Raw genomic sequence first — 17,579 nt, forward strand, 5'->3', positions numbered from 1 at the left:
TTTTTACCCAATAATATTCACGAAAATTACCTCAAGATATTTCTTTTTATTTTTATTTTTATCCAATAATATCCACAAAATCAACTTAGGCTATTTTCCAAAAGTGGAGAGTATACTTGGAAGAGTAAGGTGGTTAAAATCTTTCCATGTGTCCTATTAAAACTTTCTAACTATCTCCAATAATCAAAAACATACTTTTGATACCATAGTGAGTAATAACATCAACTATACGATTAATAGATTAGTAAAAACTTATCGGGTCTTCACGAGATTCCTAAAGCCAATAGAAATTTCACCGTTAAATTTCTAGCGGGCTGTTACAGACTGCACACAAGATGGGCACATCGACTGAAGACAGGATATGTTAGCAGCAGGATGATCAGTCACCCAGATCAAAGAAGGAGACCTCAATAACAGGTTCTCTGATATGTGTCAAGGTCCGTGCGAGACCATTGATTCCCAGTGCAGTGGGAGATGTGTTGTCCTATACAGATGTGTTGATTAAGGGCATTGTACATGATGAACTAAAGTTATGCATCACTTTAGTTAGTCTTCTAACTTGAAGACATGAGCTGTAAAATTGCATAGATGATAAGGGATCATGTTGGAGATAGAGCTCGGCATGTTGAGAACCAGTCTCCAAGTTTAAGATTGGTGTGATTGGAGGATTATGGAGCCTGGTTTTGAAAGCTATAAAGGCACCAGGTAGATTGTTCGCTCGGTTGTGACTCGAGTGAAACTCAGTGTGCTCAAGGTGCACAGAGTGCGGACTCATGGACTCGAGCAAAAGAAAAATCCTAGAGAGTTGAGATTGTGCAGTAAAGCACTTGTAAATCTCCTCTGAAAAAAATTCCTTACAAGCTCCATGAATGTAGACGATGCTGATGCATTTGAAGATGCATTTGGAGAGGCATCTGGACATCCATTTGAAGACATACCTGCAGATGCATATGATAGCGGAAATCTCTCATGGCTAACAAGCATTCCAATGAGGGAATGAAATCATTTGAAGAATGAATTAGTTTGTAAGCAGCCTGGTACGGCACACTTGGGTGGAGGGGGTGATTGTTGAAATCAACCCAAGTGTGCTCACCCACCACCACCCACCAATTGTTAGGCCACCCACTCTCTCCCAAGTCAGAAATTGTTGCACCGATTGAAGGCTTCCTCTTGGTCAATAAGTGTGGGAGTCTTGTCTCCCATGACTTTTCTTATAAAAGGAGATCATTTGCTGAAGATTAAATCATCCTCACTATGGTGAGAGATCAAGGCAGAGGGCTGGGCAAAATTTGAGTTATGGGGAAACCCAAAACAGATGCCATTTAAGAGAGATAGAGAGTTGTTCATGAGCGTTTGTAAAATTGTACAAACATATTGAAAATATTGATTTTCCGCTCCACGTAGGCAAGTTGCCGAACCACTTAAATATTGTCTCTCTATCATCTTGTGTGATTTTTGGATAGGCCGGATGCACAACAAGCACCACATAGTCTCTTTGAAAAAAGGAAATTAATACGAGACTAATATAAAAAAAAAATAACTTTTTAATCATGGACCTCACTCTTTTTCAAAACAATTGTGCGGCGTTTGTACACTCTACAACTGTATGTAGCATTACTCTTATTTAAAATCAATGTAACTATATTAATTGCAACATAACACAATTGTAACCATCTTTAACAGGTCTCTCTAGGAATATTGCCAACAAAAACTACCTTCATGGCTGCCCTACTCTCGACCATGTGAGAGTTTATTGGCCAAAAAAGTATAGACTTTGGTGCCATTTAGATAACGAGTTAAGATAAGATAAATTAAGATAAAAGTTAAAAGTGTAATAAAATATTGTTAGAATATTATTTTTTAATATTATTATTATTTTATAATTTAAAAAAATAGAATTATTTATTATATTTTATGTAAAAATTTGATAAAGTTATAATGATAGAATGAAATGAGATGAGATAAAATATTTTCATTATCCAAATGAGGTCGAACATTAGTCTCAATTTTTTCTCCTTATATTTTTATTTTTCATTTTTTATTATTTAGCTTTTAGGTTTGAAAATTTTGTAGCAATTGTAGGGGTCCTAAGTCGCTCAATCCCGACTTATTGTGCAATATTAAAAGAATAATGATATACATAAATCTCAAATATACAAGTCTTGGGTACGTTTTAAAAAAATAGATTCCAATATAAAAAATTATGAAAAACTCACTTTTTCTTAATGGAGCCTATCTTTTTTTATAAAATACTTGCGTAATATTTGTGCATTTAGAAATTGTAACTCCTAATGTTACCAACTTACTCTATAATAAAACCATTCCCTCTATTTAAATAAATAAAAGAAAAAAAAAATAAAAACTAGCAGTCAAAACTCCTGCTGATTGAAGATCGATCGCTCTAATAATTTATTGGTTTATAGGAGGTAGTATTCCTCCAAATAATCAATATATTGTTGAAGATTCTCATGCCTTCTTCAATAATTCAGTTTCTATACCGTCTTTTCTCACCAGAAAAGTCCAAAGAATAACACTTCACGTAATCAGGACTTAATAAAATATAGAGGTCGAAATACTATATATTAATTATTCTCTTTCTACTTTGGCCCCAAAACAATCCATATTTAATGCTCTTACCCAATAATCTACACTTATGCAAGTAAAATCCAACCTCCATTTTCTTTCTAAAAGGAAAATCACATGACCAACGAAATCTTCCTAACAAATAATTGGGTCTTTCTCATAAAGCTATATAAAAATAAACAGGAAAGGAATCAGATCGAAGCCAATGAACAAAAACTGTATTATTAGTTTATTGATGCTGTGCATGCTCCAAACATGAAACCTTTTTTTAATCACAGAACTTAAACATGCAGCATGCATGATATGGTGGATATGAGGTGCAAATTAAGGACTTTTATTTTATTTTATTCATATGATGGGTTCGTGTTTTTCTTGTCTCGTTTATTTTTACAGATGAAATAAGTTAAGATCAAAGTTAAAAGTTTAATTAAAATATTATTAGTATAAAGGCAAAAATTGACTAGGATTAAATGATTAAATAATAAGATTTATCTTATCATTATTTGATTAAATTTATATGAATGATAAGATTTATCTTATTATTATTTGATTAAATTTGGATGAATGTAAAATAAGTATCGATTTATATTTAAACAATATTGAGTCTATCTAAAAATCTTAGGTGTTGTTTAGATAAGTCTTTGAGGTTAAAATATTTTGTGTAAAAATTTGAAAAAGTTATAATAATGAGATGAAGAGTTTTGTAAAAGTTAACGAGATTAAGTTTCATTTGACAAATATTTTTTCAGAATGGTTTTAGAGTTTCGATCTCTTTCTAGTACTTTTGGTTTGTGAATTAGTTTTAATAAAATCATGAGGAAAACCCTTTTTAAAAAAATTGATAATACTCTTCTTGATTTTAAACCATGTCATTTCTAATCATGCTAATCCACTACAAGAAAAATGATTATTTATGAAGAATATATATGTGATGAAAATGACTATTTACTATCAAAACAAACTCATTTTTATAGAAAATAATTATTTTCGTAAGAAATAACTGGCTACAACTTAACAGTTTTCTTGTAATGTGATCAACTAAATTTCAAGTGAGTATCACTTAAATGATTAACATGACAAGTCACTTGAAATATAACACATCATTTATGTATGATTCGAGATGACAGAATTATATGATTATAGGATTGATATGAGATGAAGAACAACATTCTAAAAAATACCCATATCGAAGATAGAAGGGATTTTCATCTTCCATGTGTGGCAGAGCTCCGCCATGCATGCATGCTCTAGGAGGAGAATATAGCGCACGCAGTAAAGCGCCTCAGAGGAAGTTAGATGATCTCCCCCACCATCCCTAACTTCATACCCCATGCATGTGAGTCACATGAGATTTTAGGACCTTAGGTGGAATTTCTTGAAAAGAAAGAAAGAGGGAGGAATATAAATGTATATTTGTTTGTGAAATACACGTGGTCCTATATTTGGAAAGTGGAATTCCTTGGGCGAGTGACGAATGGGGGATGACCTTACTCACCGCCCCAGCAGCCGCGGCAGCCCCCACCACCTTTCTCCATAAAAGACAACGACACCGTGTCATGTCACACCTGGCACCACAATTCTAACCTCTATCAATACCTCCTAGGACCCAGACGTTCCAAACGATAATAATGGTACGACTTGGCCGTGGACTTGGAGCTCTCTTATTAAACTTTATCGCAGTAATCAGAAGTCTTATAGATATATACGTGTATAGTAAAATGTTAGTATCTGTCCTTTCTCATTTTATGGTTTATATATTTAATTTTTTTAATCATTATGATTAAAGAAGTAATTCTTAATATGTTGATTTTTTTTTTATTTTTTAAAAATATTTAAATATGTTAAAAAATATAAAAGAAACAGATAAAAATAAAAAAATGCCGGCACTACTCTTATGTGTATAACTGTAGAATAATTTTACATACAGTCATAGAGTATGCAAATAATACTCAATCACTTTGAAAAAGAGTGAACTTTACGATTAAAAAATTAATTTTTTTTATAGAAGTTCCGTATTAATTCATTTTTTTTAAAAGATTATGCGACATTTACACAACCATAATTATAAATATCATTTATCATATCTGTATAAGCCTTCTTTATAGGATTTTTGGTAAATTTTGCATATAGCAACGGCTATTACATTTGCTGAATTCTCTCACATGGGCAGTGCACAGTACAGGGAGTACAACTGCATTTTCCTTATGTGTTTGTTTCTAAAATGTCATAGTCATAGACATGAACAAATCTACAGAATAAATTAAAAAAAAAAATAGTAGGAAGAATTCCCAGGATTAAAGTGTCATCATCAACAAGTGTTAAAATAGGGAGTCAAATCAAGAATATGTGACAAAGTTTACATCCAATCAAACCTAACAAAACTTTGAAAAAGGATTTAAGAAACGAAAAACAAAAGATATTGGAGTTCTTAACTTCTTCACTTTCTCAAAAATTTGTAAGAAATTGTTAATTTGACTAAGAATTTTAATATATATAATTAATTAAAATAATTATTTTATATTAAAAAAGTTATTATAAATAAAATTTTTCTAAGATAAATATTAAGAAACACAATTTCAGTCCTCTGTTCCGACAGTCTACAATTTTTCAACTAATAGAAAGCTAAAATTTTGGAAATATTTTCTCTCGTTATGGGAAAAATCTCCGATTATAGATTTATTTCTATTTCCTATCGAAAAAAATCATTTATTATTTTGTTCGTCAACTTTTTTTTTTCCTTTGCTTTCTACTTTTACAGTTCTCTCTGATCAAAAGGGCCGTAGCTCGCCATAAAAAGCATACAACACGAGAGAGAGTATGAGGTAGAGAAGACATAAAGATCCAACTAACATGGGTTGAGAGTGAAATTGGAAAGGCAGTTGATGGTGCTGATGTAGCAGGAGCTAATCGAAACCAAACCCAGAGTCTAAATATTTGTGGTAAGCCTTTTACTTGGAAAATCTACGCCCGTGTGTCTCCTTCACATGTAAACCTTGCTCTTGTGGTTGCCTCTCTTGTCAGTATATATATATATATATACATACTGGGTTTTTAGTAAGTATCTACTTTACTTTCGGATTCATGGAGTTGTATCCTTCAAGTTGCTTGTGATCAGTTTTTAGTTTATCAGGTTGTGCTGAAAAAAAAAAGTGCTTTTGTATGCATACTCATGTCTTTTTCGAATCGAACAGATGTTTATAATTATAATATTCTGAAGCATGTAAAATTTTGTAGTTTTTTGATCATGCGTTCTTTACCATGATCCTTCTGTTTTCTTTCTTTGATCTGGTAATGTGTCTGTAGTCAGGTAGCTTGAACAAATTTGAGGGAGGGCAGTTACTTTTTGTGAATGATTTTTGGACTGGAGTTCAGTTGATCAGGTAATTTGCGTGCCGATTCTGATCATTTCCTTAAACTCGATCTCACGAAGCCATATTATAGCTTTGTCCTGCTTATAAATCATATATCTGGTTCTGGTTTCATATTTCGGTTTCTTCTTGGGTTTTCAGTCGGACTGAGAGCGGATAAGAGAAGTGGTGTTCTTGGCTGGAGTCATGGCAACCCTGTTGCATGCTGATTCAAAACGCAAGTATTCTTGGTGGTGGGACAGCCACATAAGCCCTAAAAATTCAAAATGGCTTCAGGAGAATCTCACAGGTACTGCTTGTTTCGTTTCAATTTTTGTTTGCATTAGTACTGGAGGTACTAAAAATGGGTGCTAGATCTCCAGAATTTAGAGAGACTAGTTTACAGTTTGGCACTTCAATCCTTCCATTCGCAGAAGTTAAAGAGAAGGAAAATGCTTAAATGGATCATTAATTTCTGGGATGAAAGTCATTCTGATTATTCTGATGGAACAAATAAGCTTAAATGCTTAAATATCTTTTTGATGCATTGAAGAAATTTGCGGAGGATGTTACATGTGACTTTGACTTTAAACTTTTTTTTTTTGTTGTTGTCATCTCGGTTCTGATGACAAATCTGATTCTCTTGTTTTCATATTCAATTTTGCCTTGATTGAGTGGGTTGCATATGTGGTGCACATGGCACCATTAGCTTTGCTGCGGAAACAGCTACTTTATTGAGTAATAAATAGAAGGCCAGTTGGAGAGTCCTCTACTTCTGCCGTCTGGCCACAAATTGCAGCAATATGGAAGATGGCTCCCATATGTTTACTATGGTTCATCTGGAGGGAATGGAATAACAGAAGCTTTGATGATTTCTAGCGGACCACAGATGAAAGCAAAAACTCTTTCTTTAACACCTTGTTCCTTTGGGCGCAAGCGATAGATTTTAATGGACTTAATGTTCATGCTTCAAACTTCTAGCTTGGTTGATTACTTCTCATGAAAATATGGAAGGGCTGTTGTGTGCTTGTCAAATACAAATGGAAAAGCCCCATGCTCTAGGGTTGAGCTCTTAACTACTTTCTCATATTTTCTCCCTCTAGCCATGAACACCGCATACCATTTTGATGAACCATTAATCCCCGTAGCTTATCTGGAAACAACATATGGCAAGCATATTATTCACCAGCAAAACCTTAAAGAATCCTTAACAATTGTCCGTAAGAAAGGGGCTACTATTAAGTGTATCCCCTAAGGAAAGTGGCTCGTAGGAATTCATAGGGAAACTAATTCAATCCATTTCTGCTATTAAGTTACCTGTCCTTTTCACTATAAATATGATCTACTTCATTGTAGACACAAGCAAAGTTAATGTATTTGTTTGCATACTGCTCTTCTTGCTCTCAAGCAAAGGTTTGCATGCTTAATTAGAAAAATGACCTCAACTTTACCATTCTATGAGTCCTTGCCTTTTTTAGCTTTCCTAGGTTATTTACAGATGAATCCCTGGCCTTTATGTCATTCTACAGAACCAAATATGTAATCAATTGACCTTATATTTAACTGTTAATAATTGACAGTTCCGTGCGACATGTAAAGATGGTACAGATGAATGACCGTCATTGATCATAGTAGAATTGTCATTGTAAATTCATATCGATTATTTTTAAATGTCACCTTGTCCATCATTTAATTCTCTCTCCAGTTGAAAGATTTTTTTTCTGGTTGAACAGATATGGATACCAAAGTCAAACAAATGATCAAGCTTATTGAAGAAGATGCAGATTCTTTTGCAAGGAGGGCAGAGATGTATTATAAGAAACGACCGGAGCTTATGAAGTTAGTCGAAGAGTTTTACCGAGCATACCGTGCATTGGCTGAAAGATATGATCATGCAACCGGAGTGCTACACCAGGCTCATAAGAGTATGGCAGAAGCATTTCCGAACCAAGTTCCATTGGTACTTGCTGAGGACTCACCAGCAGGTTCTTCTGCTAACGAGACTGATCCTCAAACACCTGAGATACCCCCTCGTCGTGTAATTTTTGACCCAGGCGAGCTTAAAAAAGATGCTTTGGGACTTTCTTCATCTCATTTCCATGCTTTCAAGAGGAATGGAGATTTTACTGAAGAACCTGATACTGTAACAAGCAGAAAGGGTTCAAAACAGCTTGATGAGTCATTTGAGTCTGGAGAAGCTGTGAGTCGAGCAAATTATTCAGAAGGGAAGGCAAGAAAAGGCCTTAATTTTCATGATGCAGAGGAGAAAGAACAAAGTGTGCAAAACAATGGGAGTGATCATATAAAGGCTCAAATTCTTTCCGAGTCTGAGCAAATGGGTAAAGCTGAGACAGTAATTTTGTCCTTAAAGAAAACTCTTGCTAAATTAGAATCTGAAAAGGAGGCTGGTCTACTTGAGTATCAACAGAGTCTAGAGAGATTATCTGCTTTAGAATCAGAAGTCTCTCGTGCGCAAGAGGAATCCAGGGGATTTTGTCAGCGAGCCAGTCAAGCAGAGGCTGAAGTTCAGACTTTGAAGGAAGCCCTTGCCAAATTAGAGTTACAAAGGGAAGCTAGTCTTCTTCAGTACCAGCAGTGTATAGATAGGATATATAACTTGGAGGTTGAAGTCTCTCGAGCCCAAAAGGATGCTGGAGAACTTGATAAGCGAGTTAGTAAAGCTGAAGCTGAAGCTAAAACTATAAAGCAAGAACTTGTTAGAGTAGAAGGTGAGAAAGAAGCTGCCCTTGCTCAATACAAACAGTGTTCGAACATGATATCGAACTTGGAGGAGAAATTACTGCACGCAGAAGAGAATGCCAGAAGGATTAATGAAAGAGCCAATAAATCTCAAACTGAAGTGGAGACCCTGAGGCAAGAACTTGCCAGATTAACTGAAGAGAAGGAAGCTGCTGCCCTCCGGTACCAGCAATGCTTGGAGACTATCACAAATCTGGAGCATAAAATCTCTAATTCACAGGAAGAGGCTCAGAGGCTAACTTGTGAGATAGATGATGGAGTTGCAAAGTTCAAGGCTGCTGAAGAAAGGTGTCTTCTGTTAGAGAAATCAAATCAGACTCTGCAGTCTGAGTTGGAGTCTTTGGTGGAGAAGATGGGGTCTCAAACTGAAGAACTTACGGAGAAGAGGAAAGAATTGGGTAGACTTTGGACTTGCATACAGGAAGAATGTTTGAGATTTGTGGAGGCTGAAACTGCTTTCCAAACTCTGCAGCATTTACATTCTCAATCTCAGGAAGAACTGAGATCTCTGGCTGCAGAACTTCAAAATAGGGCTGAAATTCTGAAGGACATGGAAACTTGTAATCAGGGTTTGGAGGATGAAGTCCGGAGGGTCAAGGAGGAGAACAAGAGCCTGAATGAACTCAATTTGTCTTCAGCTGTGTCAATTAAAAATTTGCAAGATGAAATCATAAGTTTGAGAGAGACTATAGGTAAACTTGAAGATGATGTTGAACTTCGAGTGGACCAAAGAAATGCTCTTCAGCAAGAAATATACTGTCTGAAAGAGGAACTGAATGAGTTGAACAAGAAACACTGGGCTGTGCTGGAACAGGTGGAGTCGGTAGGCTATGATCCAGAATACTTTGAACCATCTGTGAAGGAATTACAGGATGAGAACTCAAAACTAAAAGAGATATATAAGGCAGATAGAAGTGAAAAAGTTGCACTGTTGGAAAAGTTGGGAATTATGGAGAAACTTAAAGAGAAAAATGCCGTTTTGGAGAATTCTCACTTAGATTTGAATGTTGAGCTACAGGGGGTTGGAGAGCAAGTAAAAGCGTTGGAAGAATCCTGTGAATCACTTTTGGGAGAGAAATCCACTCTTGTAGCTGAGAAGGCCAACCTTATTTCTCAGTTACAGATTGCAACTGTAAATTTGGAAAAACTCTCAGAGAAAAACAACTTTCTGGAGAATTCCCTTTCTGATGCAAGTGCTGAACTCGAAGTATTAAGGGTGAAATTCAAGAGCTTAGAAGACTCGTGCCTGTTGCTTGATAATGAGAAGTCTGGCCTGATCACCGAGCGTGAAAACTTAGTTTCTCAGTTGGAAATCACTAAGCTAAGATTAGAAGATCTAGAGAATAGATTCACAGAACTGGAATACAAGCACACAGTTCTTGAGAATGAGAGAGAATCTGCACTTCATAAAGTAGAGGAACTGCAGGCTTCCTTAGATACTGCACAGCAAGAGCATGCCAGCCTTTCAAGGTTAAGTGAGACCTGGTTGGCTGGCATGGAATTACAGATCCATGTTCTAGAAGAAGAAAGCCAGTGCAGGAAGAAAGAATATGAAGAGGAGCTAGACAAAGCTGTCAGTGCTCAGATTGAAATCTTCATCTTGCAGAGAAGTGTACATGATCTTGAAAAAGAAACCATTTCTATATTGATAGAGTGCCAAAATCTCTTGGAGACATCCAGACTATCAGAGAAACTGATTTCTGAACTAGAGCATGACATTCTTGAACAACAGATGGAAGTAAAATCCTTGTTTGGGCAAATTAAAAAACTAAGAATGGGGCTATATCGAGTTTTAAAAACTCTTGACATTGACGCGGACCATCACTTTGATGATAATATTAACCCCGATGAAGTGCTTCTGAGCCACATAGTGTCCAAGCTTCAAGAGATGCAAGGTTCTTTCTTCAGGAGTTGTGATGAAAATCAGCAGCTGCTGATTGAAAAGTCAGTTCTTGTCACACTGTTGGAGCAACTGAAAGCAGATGCAATACATCTTGTGACAGAAAGGGACACCCTTGCTTGGGAGATCAGGATTCAGTCTGACCAGTTATCTTTGTTGCAGATAGAGATTCAAAAGATTTTGGGAATGAATGAAGAATTTAGGTTGAAAGTGATGGAGGGGGATCACGGAAAGGAGGTATTGAAAACTGAAATAGAGAATCTGCGTGGGCAGTCGTTGGACTTGCAAAGAGCGAACCACAACTTACAGGAAGATAATTTAAAGTTGCTTGAAGACAAAAGATCCTTGATTAAGGAGGCATTTGAATTGGTAGATGAAAAACGTAACCTAGATGAAGCAAACTGGGTCTTATATGGTGACATAATGTCAGAGAGCAACCTTTCTCTGATTTTTAGTAATATCATCTTTGAAAAAATTGTGGAACTGAAAAAGCTCACTGAAGAATTGGATAAACTTCATTCTATGAATAATGACCTTGAAGGGAAAGTAAGGTTAATGGAAGGGAAATTAGAAGATGATAAGTTCAAATACAAGGAGTCATTGAATAAGTCAGAGAATGAGCTTGTGTTACTTGAATCTATTAGTAATCAATTAAGATTCGAAGTTGCAAATGGGAAGGATCTAATATCTCGGAAGGAAAGTGAACTTTTGGAAGCAGAGCTGATGTTCAGTGCAATTACAAATGAGAAGATAGAGTTGCATAAATTGGTGGTGGATCTGAAGAATAAGTATGAGGAGGGTCAAGTGATACTCAAAGATCAAGAGAAGCAGATTCTGAAATTATCTGCAGAGAATGATCATCAGAGTCAGGATATGGGATACTTACGTGAAGTGAATCTGAAATTAGAGTCTGACCTATGCAGGTTGCATGAAGAAATTAGGGAAGCTAAAACTAGGGAGGAAAGCCTAAGTTCTGAATTGCAAAAGGGGGGAGATGAGATTGCACTGTGGGAGACTCAGGCCGCCACATCTTTTGCTGAGCTACAAATCTCGAGTGTCTGGGAAGTGTTGTTTGAAGGAAGAATTCAAGAACTAACCATTGCATGTGAGAGCCTTGAAAAAATGAGTATCTCCAAAGACATAAAGATTGAATTGCTGAAAGAAAGGGTTAGTTCCTTGGAAGGTGAAAACGGAGGACTACATGCTCAGTTGGCAGCTTATACCCCTGCTGTCATCTCAGTTAAAGATTGCATATCTTCTCTAGAGAAACGCACTCTTTCTAATCATAGGCTTCATGCTGCTCAAACTGAAAAGGCAAAGGTAATTACCATCTACTCTACACTGCTGAAATTCAGTTGTTATGAGAACAAGATGATACTAACTGTTTCATAAATGCTTCAAACTATTAATTGGCCCATCTTTTTCTGCATACCATATGCATTGGCAGAATTGGATTGATCTTGCCCCGATTTTTAATTTATTTCTTTAATTTCTATTTTTATTGTGTATTTCTTAAAGCTTCAATTGAACACGCTACAAGAGTTCTTTCATAGAAGTGTTACGTGTGTCCTTTGTGATAGCTCCTATCATCTGTGTTCCTTAAACATACTTACTAGCATCACTTGCATGTTTAAGTCTTTGTTCAATGAGCTGCTTAAAATCTATATAAGTTTTCCAGGGCTCTAGGCAGCTGCTGCTTTGTGATCATTTCACATCTTATGACATGGTTATCTTTTTCTCTTTTTTTCCCCCAGCCCTACCATGTTGTTTTGGGTCTTATGTAATGTCCGTTGCTTATTTTCAGTTTTGAGCCACCTTATCCTGGAGCATTAATTGACCTCATGTAAATTTGTGAATGTTTGGGGTCATATTTGACAGATTTTGTATTGATTTTATGATTTCATGCACTGAAATAATATTTTAAGAGAGCTTTTTTCTTAAAAAGTAGATACATTACAATTTGAGTGACACGGGACAGAAAAAGTTGAGAAGAAGATAACAAATCAAAATGGTGATCTTAGCCTGTCTAAATACATGAGCCACCTTGCCACGTGTCACTTGCCAATAATAATTTACCATAGACAATGGCAACTGATTCTGTTAGACTTTTAATATTATTTTGAATAATTATTTATATTTTTCTAAATAATGAATGGTGTCTCATTAAATTTATCAAAAGAGAGAACTTTTTATAGCCTATAAATGAGCCAATTATGCAATGGTTTGGAATATAAAAATTGTGGAGAATAATTATTGATTAAAGATAGATTTTTATTTTTTAAAATTAATCAAATGTTTTATTTATTTAATTCCACATCCACCGAGGGAAAATTCTAACTCCCCACGGTTTATTATCCAATTGTCTGCAGGATGCTCATTTGGTCACCCATCCACATACAAGCTATCAACCAATGTATGGGGATCGGATTACCATGGTGCCAGATGGATTTTTGGACTTGCAGGATTTGCAAAGAAGGATGAAATCTATTGAAAAGGCAGTGGTGGAAATGGAAAGGCATGCAATGCTGGAACACCTAAATGCTAATGCCAAGCTAGAGGCTGCAATGAGAGAAATTGAAGAATTGAAACTTCAAAGTCGTTTGTGTGAAGAAAATGTTCAAATCAGCAAGCATGTAACTCTACACCTAGCTGAAGAGGAACTGGGGGATGGGCACGGTAATGAGCTCAAGATGGGGATGCGGACACGCAAAGTCTCTGAAGCAAGGAATGAAGCTCTGACTAAAGACATCATGCTTGATCAGAGTTCTGAGTGTTCACCATTTGGGATAAGCAGGAGAGAAATTGTAGAGGCTGATCGGATGATTGAGTTATGGGAAACCACCGATCAAGATTGCAGCATTGACCAGAGGATTGGCAAGGCACAGAAGGCGGCCAAGACACTTGCCCACAATCAGAATCAACCATTCAAACGCAAGTCTTCACGCGCTACTTCAGACTCATTTCTTGAAAAGGAACTGGCTGTGGACAAATTAGAAATAGCTGGACGACTTGCTGAGCCCCGTCAAGAAGGGAACAAGAGGAAGATTTTAGAAAGACTAGATTCCGATGCACAAAAGTTGGCAAACCTTCAAATAACTGTGGAAGATTTGAAGAGGAAGGTAGGGAATACTGAGAAGAGCAGGAAGGGTGGCAAAGTTATTGAATATGGTCCAGTCGTTGGGCAGTTGGATGAAGCCGAGGAGTCCATCACGAAGTTGTTTGATGTAAATCGCAAATTAGTGAAGACTGTTGAAAATGGTTCCCGCTCCTTCAGTGGAGTTTCTGCAACAGACTCAGATGAGAGTGTGAATGTGAGGAGGAGGAGAATCTCAGAACAGGCACGAAGAGGATCCGAAAAAATTGGACGGTTGCAGTTGGAGGTGCAGAAAATACAGTTTCTTCTACTAAAGCTTGATGATGAAAAAGAAATCCGACGGAAAACAAGAATCACTGAACGAAAGCCTAGAGTTGTTCTGCAAGATTATCTCTATGGTGGTGGATCAAGAACAAAGCAGAAGCGAAAGAAAGCGCCTTTTTGTGCATGTGTCCGACCTCCAACAAGGGGGGATTGAAAGCAATTACATTTATGTTAGCATATAATCAGGATAAAGAAATGAGACATTAGTTGCATTGTTCATAGAGTTCCATGCACAGATCCCTGCTGTAAATTTCAGAAGTATCTAATTTTAGGGTCGACACTCTACTCCTATTTTTCTATTCTGTATACTCAACTTGGACGTCACTGAAAAAGTAACAACTTCGAGGCAACTAATTCTGTTCTCGGTTGAGATTTTCTCAAGAAAAATCTCTCAACTTGTACCGATGAAGGGCCATCTCTCAAAACTTAAAGAGACGTGACCATCTCTCTCTCTGATTTCATGCCGTTTCTTTATGCTATTGATGTATATGATTTGAGACCTGCCGCATACACGGGTCTATGCATGGATACAGTGCACATACTAATGTGGCACGAGCAAAACTATATATGCTAGTAGAGGATGCAAGTGTCGTGTAATCGTTTGAAAAAAAAATTAAAATTTATTATTAAAAAATTAATTATTTTTATGTAAATTTCGTATTTATTCTTTTTTTTTTTTTTTAAATTATACTGTATTTATATATTTTAAAACTATATCATTTCTTGACATTAAATGAGAATTGAAAAACAGTAATATAATTTACGCATGCATCTCAAGAGGAGAGGAGGCCACGCATGCACGTCGGCGTTTTCTCTCTTAACTGTTTTTAGTTTTTTCGTTTTTCTTGTTTTGCTTTTGGAATTTGGCTTTCCGACATGGCTTTTGATCAAGCCCTGCCGGTGACTGGCTTGTCGATAGTTTTCTAATGTGATATCTTATTTTTATGTGTATTTTTATTAAATGAATAAATATTCATTCTTTTATTTTAATTTATCGTATTTTAATTAAACTTGTTTAGTTGTGAAAAGTTTTTTTGTAGAGCTTTTTTAATATTAATTATTGTTTTGAGTTTAAATTGTTGTGTAATTTATTTTAATTTGTTTTTAGATTTAAAATTATGTTGTTAGTATTTACTAGTTATTTATTATATTTTAGTTAGATGTGATATTTAAATTATTTTATTCGTTTTATAACTTTTAAAGTTGTTTTCATCAGATCAGTTTTTGGACTCCAGGGGTGAGGACTAAACCTCATTTATTTTTCCTATCTTTTTTTTTTCCTCCTTTCTCTTTCTTTCTCTTTTTCTTTCTTTTTCTTCTCTTTTTTCCTCTGATTTCCTTCCCGTGCGCACGTCTCTCTCTCTCTCTTCCATTTTTGTCGTTTGCCTTCTACCGCCCAGAACCACCACCCACCGCCGACGTGTGCAACACCACCCACCCAGATTTCTTCCCCTCTGACCGGTGAACATCTCCACCAAATTTTACCTCCATCCGAGCCACTGTTAACCACCACGATCTCCTCCAAGCCGCATTTTGAGCTCCATCGTCGCCGTCATTCCACCTCTGGCCACAATCTCTTTACAGCTTCATCACCTGTCTCTTGCCGTCCTAAACCACACATTTCCAGCTCCGATCCTTTGTCGGAGCAGCCCCACGAGCTCAACTTCGTTTTAGCCGTTTTTCACTTCCACCGCCGTTTTCGCCGCCACCCATGGTCAACCCTCACTTCCACTAGCTTCATAAACACCTCTAAACCATTCCCTACCAATCTCAAGTCTTAGTTAGTCCCCATCCAAAAGTGAGTATTTTACAACCCACGGCCACAGTGTTTTTACACTGTTACGTTGCTTTTTCTTCGCTCTTTTCAGCTCATTGATCTTTCAAAAATTATTATATAGCGTTGTAAGTATTTTTCAAATTTCATTTTAGATTTAAATATATTATTGTTTTAACAATAATTTTGTGACTGGTTGGTTATTCCAGACTGAATCCAAGGAGTCGAGGGTCGGATGGATTTGAGAACAGAGTTGTTTAGTTATTGTTGATGTTGAGTTTTGTTAGATAAATTGTGTCTTGAGGTGTGCATTGCATGTTGCATACATGTGTATGTGTTAAATTGAGAAAAACTTATTTTATCAATATAAATGGATTTTTTCGAGTGCGTGTGTATCACGACCTCAAGCTGAGATGGAATATTATCTCAGTGGACCTCCTCTGGTCACTCAGGAGTGGATAATACTGACTGGCATCTCCTGAGTTGTCGCTAGGCAACGACCGAATCGCACGATACGGTAACACTGTCGTGTCGACTCCGTGGTCCCTTGGCTGGCGGGAACTAGAGGATGGCCTGGTCCAGGTACGCGCTGGGCGCGAGATTGGGCATAGCTCGTTTAGGTGTCACATACATAGTCGTTACCTACGGTATGATACAGGAGCCAGAGTGTGCGAATGATCCTTAGGGGAGATCATGGTGCATGCATTAAATTAGAACTGGTTTTGGATACTTGATACGGGTCATTTTTTTTAGAAAATGGCAAGGTTTTATATGAAGATATTGTGCTCCATTTTCTGAAAAAATGGTGGTTTTCTTGATTTGGACTATTATCTGGGATAATGACAAGAACTTATTTTAAAGGATATGATTTGGGCCAAAATGAGATTTTGGCGTGCGTGAAAAAATGTAGATTTTGGGACATGTGCATTCAGCATATTTTCATGCATATTGTTGAGTGTAATATATTTTTATCTTATGGAGTTTGGATTATTATTTACCTGCGGCACTATTTTGGTACCGTAGATTTTTATGCAGAGATTGAGGAGGAGGAGGAGGTCGAGTCCGAGGAGGCGGCTCCGCTAGAGTTTTGACTTAGAGTCTTTTATGTTAAAAGTTATCTCTACTAGTTATTATGTTTTGTAATTTGGTTTTGAAACAATATTTGAGACTTGTAATATTTTATTATGTGTGATTTAAACGAGTTTAGTATTTAAACAAAAATTCTGGTACTTAGTTATAAGACTTTTATTATCCACTATGTTAATTTTATTGTACACTTGTTGCATGTACACACACTTGGCACTTGGAGATAGGATGCGTGACCCGTATTGTTATCATCTCAACGCCTTGATTTTCATGTGTCTGTACGTGAGAGTTGGGGGCGTCACATCTTAGAGTGGTGAAGATTCGATGAAGAGTTATGCAGTGCCTTGATTATTGTAGAAGATGAAGTACCAATTCCCATTTGGGATCCGATTCCTGTAGCAGCACCGGCTTCATCTTTTCTCCTAAACAGTTCGAGTCTACAGAAAAGAATTTCCAATCTCTATCTCTAAGCTATTGGTAGATCGGTTTAGGGTTGGTACATCCCAAGAGATTGGATTTTGGCGGAGAATCTTGTATGAATGAGTGTGTTTTTCTGTCATTCATGTAAACACCATGGTCATACCTCAAGTGCTTGCAACTTGACTTGAAAAGGTAATAAAAGAGGACAGGATGGAGTTGGTGGCGTGAATTAATTAGGAAAGAGTAGAGATTGGGGCAGAATGGTAAGGAAGCAGGCGAGATTTGGAAAAA

General features: G+C 36.5%; 1 protein-coding gene across 3 annotated transcripts; it reads left to right on the forward strand.

Annotated features, from left to right (window-relative positions):
* Window positions 1–5,280: 5,280 nt before the first annotated feature.
* On the forward strand, window positions 5,281–14,358 carry LOC122318354 (protein NETWORKED 1D-like). 3 transcript variants are annotated; one of them, XM_043135630.1, is made up of 5 exons: window positions 5,281–5,522; window positions 5,887–5,963; window positions 6,093–6,240; window positions 7,664–11,910; window positions 12,960–14,358. In XM_043135630.1, the coding sequence occupies exons 3-5, from the start codon at window positions 6,138–6,140 to the stop codon at window positions 14,160–14,162; spliced, it is 5,553 nt and encodes a 1,850-aa protein (XP_042991564.1). In that variant the 5' UTR covers window positions 5,281–5,522; window positions 5,887–5,963; window positions 6,093–6,137; the 3' UTR covers window positions 14,163–14,358. The 3 variants fall into 3 exon arrangements, with proteins under 3 accessions (XP_042991564.1, XP_042991566.1, XP_042991567.1); XM_043135632.1 differs by lacking the exon at window positions 5,281–5,522 and adding an exon at window positions 5,592–5,637; XM_043135633.1 differs by lacking the exon at window positions 5,281–5,522 and adding an exon at window positions 5,694–5,713.
* The last annotated feature ends 3,221 nt before the right edge of the window (window positions 14,359–17,579 follow it).

Source organism: Carya illinoinensis, chromosome 8 (assembly GCF_018687715.1).
Source record: "Carya illinoinensis cultivar Pawnee chromosome 8, C.illinoinensisPawnee_v1, whole genome shotgun sequence".
NCBI lineage: Eukaryota > Viridiplantae > Streptophyta > Magnoliopsida > Fagales > Juglandaceae > Carya > Carya illinoinensis.

Excerpts from the sequence above, each read along its gene's own strand:
- LOC122318354 (XM_043135630.1), top strand. The coding sequence starts at position 6,138 with ATGGCAACCCTGTTGCATGCTGATTCAAAACGCAAGTATTCTTGGTGG. Across the intron at positions 6,241-7,663 it reads GCTTCAGGAGAATCTCACAG|ATATGGATACCAAAGTCAAA; the intron begins GTACTGCTTGTT and ends CTGGTTGAACAG. Across the intron at positions 11,911-12,959 it reads CTCAAACTGAAAAGGCAAAG|GATGCTCATTTGGTCACCCA; the intron begins GTAATTACCATC and ends AATTGTCTGCAG.